This window comes from Delphinus delphis, chromosome 21, assembly GCF_949987515.2.
Source record: "Delphinus delphis chromosome 21, mDelDel1.2, whole genome shotgun sequence".
NCBI lineage: Eukaryota > Metazoa > Chordata > Mammalia > Artiodactyla > Delphinidae > Delphinus > Delphinus delphis.
This window is the reverse complement of record NC_082703.1, coordinates 21,842,337-21,855,196: the sequence shown is the minus strand read 5'-3', so window position 1 is coordinate 21,855,196 and position 12,860 is coordinate 21,842,337. Positions and strand designations below refer to the sequence as shown.

The 12,860-nt window shown below is 38.5% G+C and overlaps 2 protein-coding genes across 21 annotated transcripts in view; one reads left to right on the top strand and one right to left on the bottom strand.

The window, feature by feature from the left end:
* The window catches only part of CFAP96 (cilia and flagella associated protein 96), a 157,560-nt gene that overhangs the window by 120,966 nt on the left and 23,734 nt on the right, over positions 1–12,860 (top strand). The window lies entirely within an intron of this gene.
* Positions 1,526–12,860, bottom strand: part of LOC132417760 (sorbin and SH3 domain-containing protein 2) — a 206,858-nt gene continuing 195,523 nt past the window's right edge. For all 18 annotated transcript variants that reach the window (XM_060001549.1, XM_060001552.1, XM_060001551.1 and 15 more), the window contains 3 exons: positions 9,571–9,620; positions 5,784–5,890; positions 1,526–3,675 (listed from right to left, as the gene is read on the bottom strand). In XM_060001549.1, coding sequence (XP_059857532.1) covers positions 3,614–3,675; positions 5,784–5,890; positions 9,571–9,620 — 219 coding nt within the window. In that variant the 3' untranslated portion in view covers positions 1,526–3,613. The remainder of the gene's footprint in view (positions 3,676–5,783; positions 5,891–9,570; positions 9,621–12,860) is intronic.

The following is a 12,860-nucleotide window of genomic DNA, read 5'->3' as shown; positions in this document are numbered from 1 at the left end:
GGAAATAGTTACTCACACAGGTTCTTTGTTTCCTGTCAAATAAGAAATGGACATGCCTGTTTGTAGTAGTCCCTCTAAAGGGGGGATTAAAATTTGGCACATAAAATAATGAGTGTCCCTTCCTGCTGCCCTTCCGCTGACCTGGCTGGCAAGTTAGTGGACAGATGTGAGTCCACAGCAGATTGAGGCTGGTGAGTAGAGACGGCGCTTTACGGGGCTCGTTGTGTTGGATTCACAACGATGGATCCGACTCCACCTGCCAAGGTGGCCGTCAGTGGCACAAATGAGATGCACTTAGGAATTTTTGGTGTGTATTGATTTTATGCATTGACATAAAATCAAGTAAAACAGGTCACCAAGCATCAATTTTTGCAGCAAAAATAAATCCATTCTACCCAGAATCCTGGCATTCACAGTGAGGAAGCACGGCAGGAGGGTCGAACTGTGGCTGTAGCCGTTCTGGAACCTACAGCAGTGCCTGGCTGGCTGTGACAGAAGTCTAGGCACAATGAAAAGCTGTTCAGGGATTCTTGAGCCCGGGGCTTTGACAAAGTTTCTGCTGCATCTCAGCAGACTCTACAGAGGAGCAGATGATAAATTCTCAGGTGGGACAAGGGAATCCAGATTTTGATGCATGTGGTTTTAAAATCCCAGATTTATATTTCTAGCGTGCCGAACACTTGGCAACAGATTCTCTTGGAGAGAGTAATGACAAGCAACCTCTGAGTACACCAACAGCATCCTTCATTTGATCAGATTCAGATTCACCTAGTTAAATTACCCATAAATGTTCTCATGAAAACAGGGACGAAAGAATAATATGGGTCATATTCTTTCTACAAAGGGAACATGTTTTTGTGGAAAGCTAATACATAGTGGAAACTATGCAGTGGAACAGAGGGGATCAGGGTGGGTATTAGGATGAAGCAACATGATAAGACATTGTTGACAACTGAATGGCCAACAGAGGAACGTACGTGTTTCTGAATATGTGAGTGATAGATATGGAAGAGGGCTGAAGCACATAGAGCAGAAAGGACTACGCTTTATTAGAAAGGATCCAACTAGAAGAGCTAGTTACTTACTACCTATGTGAGATAAAGGAATGACACCCAATGGCAATACATAGTTTGAGATTCATTGAGATCTTGTGAGTATTAACAGTGTCTGCCATGCCAATGGTGATAAAGCTTTTTAGGGCAACTGAAGAAAGGTGAATTTGGAAAGTGCTTACAACTTCTTGTAACTAACTTCTTCTTAGAAAAATAGCTATTTTTGAGGTAGAAATATTTTAAAATGTGTTATTTTAGCTGAAGAGCAATGTTCAGCCAAGGAGTATTTAGCAAATGAGCTTTGGTGATGGGTTTAAAAAATATTTCTTCTCTGAGCTTATGCAAATGCATCTTTTCTCCATTTGTGTGTCAAGAGAACACAGAGCAAATGCATTTCCTCTGAGGTTTATCTAACCGATTGGGATAAAATACACAATTCATGTAAGGATAAATGTCAAGAAGAAAAACTGAAGTATACTTCCAAGCAAAATTTATTAGATGTCTATTCAAGAAAAACACAATGACCTTTGCTTGTAAGAATTCAAAGTCAATTACCTAAAAGCTAGGTATGAATATTTTTCCTTTTAAAATCAGATACAGAGAATAGAAACATTAATTTTTCTTAAATATGACAGGCAACAGATACTGAATTTTTTCTCATAAATGGCATCAAAGGTAATTATTCATTTATCAGCAAAGCTGCATGCAGTTGACCTAATTTCAAACCCAAAGCCTTTAAAATATAAAGCTGGCTGTGAACTTGACAGTAATCAAGGTAGTAATCAAGGCTACTCAAAGATGTTTCTTTACCTTCTTTCTAATGAAATTCCTCTCTAATCGGTAGTTATATACATTTCAGTTTGGCTGCTAAGATGTTTTATGTTCATAAACTTTTGCAGAAGTGCTGTCTTACAGAATTGCACTGTCAAGGCATAATGATGATTTGTGGGAGATGTAAAGGGTAATCTGTTGAAAGTGTTTTAGCTTAGTTTAAAGGAAGGATAAAGACCAAATTAGGAAATTCCCCTGTTTTCTCAACAACTAAATAGTCCATACAAAAAATGAGCAAACATATGTACAAAATTCTAGAGTCTACATGCATTGTGAAAAGATCAACCACTGTTCACAGAAGAAATGCCATAAAAAGTTTTGTCTATAAGGTGCTCAGGATCCAAATATGAATAGTTCTTATGCAAAGTCATAAGAAATACAAAGCTAGTTCTCGGGTATGTGTAATTCAGGCACTGTTAAGCACATTAAATCTTTCAGGTCCCAATATCATCTTCAAGGTTTCTACTGCAGGGCAGAAAATTTAACCTGAATGATTTAACATTGCTTCTAAAAAGTGCCTAATGTATTCTGAGGAAATATTTTACACACACTAGGAAAATCAGGCTCAACATATTCCTGTCCTCAAATGTAGCCAGGATTCTGAGTTCCAGAGAAGAAAAATAATTATCATAGTAAAAATAATTGTACTGATCATAATCCTTACTAAAACCAGCCTTAATACTTGTGATGCTTCTGAAGTACTCTATTTCTATAAAATAATATGTGAGATTCCTTTACATTTCCATAAATGTACAACATATCTTATGGATTGTCTGTTCTCATACAATCTCAAATGTGTATGTGTACACACAGTGAAATCTTACCTATGAATATTGCTTACAGATGCTTTCAAGTGTCTATGTTAGAATGATTCTTTGCACCTCTCACTAACACTGCTTTCATTTAACTTTTATCAGATAAATAAAACACTAAGAGCTCATTGTTCATGATGCTGATTATTACATTTTAATATAAAATAGCAATGCAACTTTACAACACAATCGTTTTCTGTAATCTAGCTAAACCTCTTATATTCTCCTGATTATTACCAAAGGCTCTTATTCACTTATTGTTTGCACTTCTAAAAAGTACAAAAAAAAAAAAAAATCCTGCAGAAGACTCCTATTTGAAACTCACATTCAATTCAACAAAATCACACTCATTCGAATTAACTTTCCTACTCTCGCTTTAGATTCTGTAATCACTGTGCATATTACAACATATAAGTGCAGGCAAACAATAGCTGAAGTACAGTTGTCATATCGTGTAAACCAGGACACTAGGCAAACTCGTGAAAGGAAAATATACTGCCAAGCTAAGAAGGTGAAAATGCAAACCCCAGCAAGTAGTAATAAACAAGCTTCTGGTTGCCTGAGGGGAGAACATCTTTCAGAGTGGACAAGAGAGCCTCCTTGAGACACTTACTTTTTTGCCTCAACTACTCAACCGTTATTAAGTATAATGATTTTCTTTCTGCTGCCGCATATTGACTTTTCAAAGTTTAGAGCAGACGGCAGGAATATGCACTTTCACACCGAAGCAAATCCTCCAATCTCCCCACCGCAGCGGCAGTTCCATTGCTGGTGGTTTGGTGGCAGATGGAGATGGTGATGGTGGGTGACTTCTATTGGAAACCAGAAGGCATAACAGCAGGAGGCCTGTGGAGATCTTTCAGGCAAGGTTATGCAGATGTGGTGCTGAAATGCAGCATAAATAATGGGGAGAGTGATTCACAGCCTCTTGACATAGTTCCCGGGAAAAGTACCAAAGAATTTGGTTCTTCTTGAGGTTCCTGAAAATAGAAGTGATACATGAAAGAGGGGTAACAGCCATTAAATGTCAGTTCATCTATGTGGGCTTGAAAACTCACTAAGAGAGCAAGCCCTCAGGGTTTGGAAAAGAGAGAAAACTCACTTGAAGGGATAGGAAGACAAAGTAAGCAGTTTTATCTGTTTTGCCTGATGCCTCTGTTGCCTCTTGAGCTTAAATGCTGTGCTTCCATCACACCGGGCTGAACAGAAAGCTCAGCCTCTCAGTCTGAGGGGAGAGACAGTCTTGCTGAGGAGGTGGGCTTTTGTGTTTTTTTTTGCGATACGCGGGCCTCTCACTGCTGTGGCCTCTCCCGTTGCGGAGCACAGGCTCCGGACGCGCAGGCTCAGCGGCCATGGCTCACTGGACCGGCCCCTCCGCGGCATGTGGGATCTTCCCGGACCAGGGCACGAACCCGTGTCCCCTGCATCGGCAGGCGGACTCTCAACCACTGCGCCACCAGGGAAGCCCAGAGGTGGGCTTTTAAGTACAATGATACTCAAGTCTGATGAGGCTCCATTACCGAGGCTGCTAGACAGGAGTGAGGAGTGGAATAGGAAACGCAGCTGGGAAGTGACATTTTCAAATCCAATCTTCTCAGTTAGGATAAGGCTGGCCACGTGATAAGGTAGGCTGGAAAAGCACCACAGCAAGGCTTGGTTCTGGGAGCAGGACGTCTGTCACAGCTCCTCAGCACAGTGTAACGTGAAGGCTTTACTGGGGCTGCCATCACTCTCCAGTTTTATTATCTCATACAAGATCATGCTGAGCGCCACAGCATTCATTTACAAATAGCGCTGCCAGGGTCCTTAATAAAATATACAAAATTTGAACTATTTACCAAGTCACTAAAGAAAAGAAAGATAGACCACTACTAGTGGGCGGGGGTTCTATCACTGGGCATGTTTCTAATATGAGGAGTAAAACCAAATGCATAAGCGGCCATCATTATGATCGCCTTTGGATTAGAATAACGTGATTTCTTTGAAACTGTTTGGAAGAGCTAGTGCACTAAATTCTTCCTTATGATTTCCAGCTCACATAAAGCGAACAGGGTCTCTACACTTCCCTTTTGCATTTACTGTCCTGGTTTGATGACTGATTTTCTTTATCCCTGTGTAGGTAAGCCATTTTACCTTCTTCTAAATGGGGGATTAATATAAACAGAGGCAGAGGCTTGTGGCTGCTAATGTGGCCTTTGCTCTTATATTTCCCCACTGTTGGCCTGTCTACAGAAAGCCCTTATTCCCTCATCTTTTGTCTCCTCCATCCTCCTATGCCTCTGATTCCTCTTTACCTCTTTCCTCTGTGACTTAGTATATGATACTCTTGTCTACAAAATTTTTCTCAGAAACCCTCTAGTTTTCTTTTAAGACGGTAAGAATGGGATTGTTTTTTAAGTGGTGAGAATGGAACTTCTACTTGGACCACACATTAAAGCGAAGGTGAATCACTGGTGTTTTAGGGCACCTACAGCAGACCTAGTCATGGGTGAGTTGTTCATTTCATCTTGTTTTCTCAAATTAGATCCTCACTGCTGACGACTAACATTTACCACTCAACAAGGGTATTGGTATTTTGCATCTAGGGAGCAGTTTCGTTGTTTTTGTTCTTAGATCTCAGTCTTTCCTGGTTGGTGCTATTTAAAGAAATTTTCTTCTCTCAGTTGAACTGGAAATAAAACCAGCAGAAAATCACGTATACCTGAAGCAGTAAATACTAAACTATATTAAAAATGCAATTGCCGGGCTTCCCTGGTGGCGCAGTGGTTGAGAGTCCACCTGCCGATTCAGGGGACATGGGTTCGTGCCCCGGTCCGGGAGGATCCCACATGCCGTGGAGCGGCTGGGCCCGTGAGCCATGGCCGCTGAGCCTGCGCGTCCGGAGCCTGTGCTCCGTAACGGGAGAGGCCACAACAGTGAGAGGCCTGCGTACCGCAAAAAAAAAAAGTCATTGCCTTGAGATTACATAGTGCATATGGATGTGTGAAAGATCAAAGGCATTATGAAATCAAAGAAAGCTTGACTATCGCATCCAACCGTGCAAGGGAGCAAACATAAGCAAATTACAAAATGGCCAATGTACACATACCCACAAACCATCCATCATCACATTTTTCCATCACGTCAATGACATCACTTTCTCTGAGCTCCAGCTCGTCTTCATTCCTAGGAGTATAGTTATACAGAGCCTGAAACCTTAAACAGGACAAATGGACGCGTTAAACAAAATCTTTATGCCTCTGTGAAACTACAGAAGAGAGTATAATATTTATTTTACTTTTAACATTTCTATTCTTATTAACATATTAATTAGGTAGTATAAGTCTTTGGTAAGCATGTAAAGTAAGTAGAAGTAGTTAGGCTTTCATGGGAATTAGACCACTCTAATAGCATTTCAAAACTCATAATGGGGAAAATTTATGGAAGATTCTAATATCCATAGTTGGATTAAAACATTTATAAATTGGACCTGCATTTCAATTGTCCAGTCATGGATAGCTATCATTCGGACATTAAATGATAGTACAGAATATAAAAGAAGTGATATGTGCATTATTCAGCTATATAAAAACAAGAAGGAATTACAGTTTTAATTAGCCATAATCAGAAGCAAGTAATTGCAGCTTGCAAGTGGAATTTTCAAAAGATTCTAAATGGAGATGCACAAAATGTCTCAGACACAACTTCTAAATCACTGTATGGGAATTACTATAACAGAGAAGTGTTCTTTGTTTTTGTTTTCTTTGTTTTTTTACCAGGAGGAATTCTTTAAAGCAGTTTAGTTTCATAGTTTGAATCAGTGTAAGTGGTGATCTCAAACAGTAGGTTAGGGACATACGTTCCTTTTTAAATGGGTCTCAGAGAAATTGTGTTCAATGTAAAAACTCTCAAAATAATCATATAAAAAAGAATTACTGATAGAATGCTGCCACTTTCTCTGTCTGAATTCTTTGAGAACACATATTTTGTTGACATTGATCAGTAGCAAACTCAGACATTGAATTTTTGGTAATAAAATAGCATGCATATTCATATGGACTGGCATTTTGGAAAGACACAAGTTCTAGCAGCTCGGGGTCAGGAAGCATTTGATATGCAGTGAACATGAAAACTTCATATTACCACTAAAATATTATCAGTATGTGAGGGGGATTTTTTTTAAAAGTTAGTGAATTTGTTTCTGCCGTTCTTCATAACAGTTAATGTAATTCTGCCAATGTAAGAAAATAAGAACCACATTTCAGGGCACTGTGAATTTTTTCAAGCCAACTTTAAAAGGTTGATAATATTGGATACTGCTCAGGAACAAGAATGATTTATTTTGATTACTTCATTCAGTCAGAAAATCATACTTTGGTAGAACAAAACTATTCTATCATGTCACCTGAACTCAAACATCATGTGATACACTGGGGCCTCGGCTGCATTGGCTTCTCTCCCTGTCCTTGAACTTTTCACATTGGGGGGTCTGGATAAAGTTGGATTGGGGGAGGGTGTATTGGGGAAAGAGCTGATAAGATGTGGTGCCTATCAGCCTCTCCTAGAAACATTATCTTCCCTGGCTTGAGAGCAAAGCCTGAAATTCCAACGTTAGAGATTTCTTCCCCTGTTAATATTTTGTCCTCCTAGTAAACCTTTTTAACCACTTGAGCTTCTGAGGTCTTCTATGGAAAAAGGATTCTCTGATTGTGGGGAAGGACAAAGAAAGGTAGCCTGAATCCCAGAGCCATGTGGAAAACAGACAGGAAGGTCTTGAATACTGACATTCCTTAATTTGGATGTTTGCATGGGCCAACCCTGGTTGGAACAAATTATTCTGCTGTTTGATTTGAAGATGCTCAGGTGAAGGAATGGTATCTCTTGTCTATCCCTGGGGAAAGTTAATTTCACCATAGTTCCTTTTACAATCTCACATTTGAGGGAGATAGGCATTCCTGGGCTGTTAATTCCATGGATATACATTGCATCTCTCACTTTGGGAAACACTGATTCTCTGAGCTTTTCAGGCTTCAGCCTTCACCCAGGCACATCTCCAGCCACTTACAGAGACAGACCTATTTAAGGCCACAAACCCCAGCTGCTTGAAGAATCTCAAGGTCCCAAGAGATTAAAAAAAAAAAAATTGGCATGAACTCCTTCACTTTGATATGATGAAAGCCACTATGCTTATCAGAGTTTACTTACCATTCTGGTTTAATTAGACCACCAAAAAAAAAAAAAAAATTTGGAAGTTTCATGGAAACATAAACAAACCTTCTGGAAATCCTCCTGCCTCTGCTGGCTTTCAAAATCAGTATTGCACGACAGGAAATGCAGTCGAATTACAATAAAAAAAAATGCTGTTTTGAAAGATGTGTTGGTGAGATGAATGATGGTGGTGGGGTTAGGATGCCTCAAAAAGAAATCTGTCTTTTAAATAGGAAATGCTCAACCAAACTTGAAGCTCTCTCTATAACTTGCAACTTCTTCTATAACATATTTTACCATACTTCTGAATTGCAGTGACATTATAACATTATGTTCCTATTTTCACTCAAAACCTATTTCTTAAATGAAAGAGATTAAGTGACACCCATCTAATTGGCATTGTGATCAAATAGAAATTTAATAAAGAATGTTTTATGTCCAAAGCAGGACACTGAAAATGCCTTTTTCCACCTGTGAGCTCATAAACACGAGGAAGCATTAACTTTGTGACATGAAACAGTGTGACATCACCTACATCTTAATTCATAAATTCATTAAAAGCTGCTGATATAATGTGTTGATAATGCAGTAAACCTAAGCAGCCTTGGGATTTACTTTTTGTGATGTGATCCCTTCATCATTTGTGTAAATAAGGAAACACAAACCTTTTGAGTTACAAGTTATATTTAACATTTTTCCAAGTAAATGAAATTTTGAATTATTTGTACCTCCAAGCTATTTTTTCATAGTCTTTTCCTTAGCAAATAAAACCTTTCTGGCTGTACTCCGTGAGAGCCAGTTTCAGGTTAGAGATGGTTTCCGAGGAGCATGCTTTTAGCTGAGCACCAGGTCTGTGAGGAGTGAGGTCACCAGGCCCCCCTGGTTTGCTCTGCTCCGGGGGAGCAGAGCTTGGACAGTGGGCAGGAGGCACGCTGTGTGTGCTCAAGTCAGCCTGACATGGTTTAGTCCTGTAAATGTTCCTTCCCAGTGTCTAGCTCTGCACTCAGAGTAGGCAACAGCCAACAGGAAGTGGATAACCTCTGAATATCTCTCATGGGCAAAATGGGGCAGAAGGAGACCCTAAAAGACAATGTGTGACACCTTCAGATTGATTCGACTTAGAAAGGAGAGGGGATTTGAAAGAAAGTGTGAAAAGGCATTTTCCTGGTCCTCTGGGTAGTGAACATCGTGTAACTGAATGACAGTGCATGTTTTAATACTGCCATTTCCAAAAGAATGGAACTTTGGAATTACGCTACTAACGTATCACTGTAGGTCTACTTTGACATTCTCCTGCTCTTCAAATATGTGTAAAAACAATGTTAGAACATTTTCAGTGTATCTTTAAGGCTGTAGTTACTAGAATCTACGTGGTGAGTAGAAAAGAGCGGGAGACAGATTCATGAATCTTAGGAATCACTGCAGCATTGGAAGGGTTTTTTCTTAGTGCATAAATCAAAGTCTTCTCTGCAAAATCACGGATTTTTTTTTCTTAAATTAGCTTCTGTTCTCTGTTGTGAAAGATGGAGACTATTGCAATTTCTCTTAATCTGGGAGATGTCATCTCATGTTAGTTACTCTGATCTCTTTCATTTGCAAAGTTGTACCATCCTCGCTTGTGGTACATCAGTTGTCCATTTTGTGGGTCAAGGTTAGTCTCGAATTTAGAAGATAAGAAGAATACTTACGGTTCCCCCCCACCTTGAATGTTTTCATGAGTAAACACAGGACGCTGTGGCTGAAATGAAATGATTTTCAATGTAATCAATGCTTAAACTGGTACTAATTAAAAGATAATTTGGATAATGGCATGGCACTTTTCTTGACATTTAATATTTCCTGTTGTAAAAAACCAAGAGGAAGGGGAAAAAACCAAATAAAGGGTTTCTGCTGGATTAATAATTAAAATATTTTGAAAGGTGCTTTAAATTAAATTGAAATAACCAAGGTTCAAATGTTTTGAACATATCTGCAATCTTGTCTGCTCAAGCTTTAAGGAAGAGTCAGGGTTTAGTCCCATTGATTTTTCAAAGGCCAGGAACATGGCAAGAACATAGACACCAAATCACTAGACTGGGAAGTCTGGACACCTTCATACAACCTTATTCTTCAGCGTTTTCTCAAACAAGCAAAGAATAAACCACATTTAGTCTAACAGCAAAGTATCCACATTCATTCTAATATACTTTTCCTTCACAGACAACATTTTCACATACAGTACAGATAAACATGTCAAGAGGCAGACATGTCATGCTACATTTGAAGTTACACTCTCTGTTCTCAATGTGGAGGAAACACATGCATTTTTAAAAAGAGAAAACAGAGAGTATGAAATAGCATGTAACAAACAATATCCAGGTAACATGTAACATTTTACCTTAGAAGAGAAATATTGGTAGAAATTCCCAGTGCACTGAACTCTCAAAAGAGTTTCCTTTCTTTTTAAACTAAGCATCAAGACCAGTATCTGTAATAGATACTTATAATATTGGAAATGACAAGCCTTTGCGTCCCATATATCCACATAAAAATTGCAATGAATGAAAGTTCACACATTTCTTGAATATGTAAACACAATGTATTATACCGACTACCTAAATGTTTATACCGACTACCTAAATGTTACCTTTTAAGGGGGGAAAAAAAGAATTTCAGTTCATTCATAACACACTTCAAAAGCATTCTCTTCTAAATGATGGCTGCATGGTAAAATGAGATAAACCAGAGTTTGCATGGCAAATTGCATGGCAATTGTAAGTGATTCTTTATTGATGACTGCATTCATTTTTAGATCCATGTCTTTAGACCTCAGGGCTAATTCCTGGATCCCGGAGTTAGGAATGGATTACTGAGAGGCTGGGAATTCCCCCTGCAGACTGTCCATAGAAACCCCATTGGTCCAAGAACGGAGGGGGACTCTGGGGCTCCTCTGAGTCTTCGAGTCTACAATCTGCTCCCTTCCTGCGTTCTTTATCTACTCCCTTCCCATCCAAGCTGTCTATCTAGCATAGTAGACTAGGTGCTTACTACTAAAACTTTAAGCTTTCAGTTAATAGTAATTGGAAATGTTTACGAACAGTATTCTTAGAAATTTCACTCAACAGTCTGTGCATGGAATATATAAGCATAAGATTAAAGAGTGGATAAAAATTATCAGACACATGTATGACTTAAGAGTATAATACTTACCCTATAAATCAACATAAAATAACTAACAATGTATCTATTATTAGAATTATAACATATACTATTTTAAGAATGATTAAGACTAAACCATTTTCCAGCCATTTTTAAGGTCATTTAATTCAACATATTATTGAAATCAGTTTAAATGTATGAAGAGGTAAAATAAGTCATTCATAAGCCTATATCCTATTACCTTTCTACAGGTTCTCATCCAGTCATATATATATGATGTATGTCATATATATCTTATATATATGTTTTATGCAGAAATAATATTTGTATATATCAATTGCTATTAATATTTTGTAATTATTTCCAGTCTCCTTTTCTCAGTCTTCCTTTTCATTTTAAATCACTGCAGAATATTATTCCCTTACATATCTGTCTATACCTTTTTTGGTTGTCTTAACCATTTCTCTCTCTCTTTTGTTTTTGAAGTTCAGATTGATCTCGCCCTTTTCACTATCATAAATAACAATACCATACAATTTTTATACAAAGAACTATTTTCTTGTTTTGAACTATCTCTTAGGACACATTTCCAGGAGTAAAATTTCGGGCCAAAGATTATGCATTGAAGCCACACGATATTAAAAATGCTGGTGTTAGTTACTCAAACACACTATATTTAAAAACGCAATTAAAAAAATCGAAAATGCCATGTTTTGAATCACATACAAAGATAGCAATGGTTCTCTCACAAAAACAATCATAGAGCAGTTTACAGTGCACAACAAAGTTATAAATAAGGAAATATTATTTGTTCTTGTCTTAAGAGAAAATCTTTTGTAAAATATATTTCATTGTGCTCTAAAAATGGCATGCCTATTTCCACATATTTAAGCCATTCTAATATTTTTGAGTTGAGTAGAAGTTTCACTTTGATATCACGGCATCCAGTGCTTGGTAAAACTGGCTGGTCTAATTTCATTGCTCCCTTACGTTAAAATGTGAATGCAACTTTCAGGATTAAACTGTTCATTAACGTAAAACAATCTACTTATAAAATCCGTATAGCACCTTTCCGTTATTGTGATTACAATTCCCCTGGTTTAATTCCTTTAATTCAACTCATCTCATAAATCATTTCAATGAACCATCTCTGTGGCAATTATGAAAATTGGGCTATTGCCAAAAGTATGTGGCTTCGTTAATTCTACAGGCCTCTAAGTCTTAAGAACTTGTGTTCCTGGGTGTGTCAGCCAGTAACATCCTTGTTTTTACTCATCTTTCTCAATACTTCCTTCATATCCTTTAAAAGGATCTACCCCCACTGTTTTGTTTTTTCTGAATCACTGGTTTTCTATACTGTTCACATACTGAGGCTAGGATTTATCACAGCTTTTATTAGCAGAGAAGTTGTGTATCTATTATAATGGTGACTTTTAGAACTTTTCTGAGGTTACTTTTGATAGGAATCATCTCCATGTGAATATGGATAGCTAGGAGGCAGTTTTAAGGAAAGATGACCAGTTACAGCAACTGAAATAATTTATTTTAAAAGTCTTTTGGGACTTCCCTAATGGTGCAGTGGTTAAGAATCCACCTGCCAATGCAGAGGACACGGGTTTGATCCCTGGTCCGGGAAGATCCCACATGCTGCGGAGCAACTAAGCCCGTGTGCCACAACTACTGAGCCTGCGCTCTAGAGCATGCGAGCCACAACTACTGAGCCCACGCGCCACAACTACTGAAGCCCGCGCGCCTAGAGCCCATGCTCCGCAACAAGAGAAGCCACTGCAATGAGAAGCCTGTGCACCGCAAGGAAGAGTAGCCCCCACTTGCCGCAACT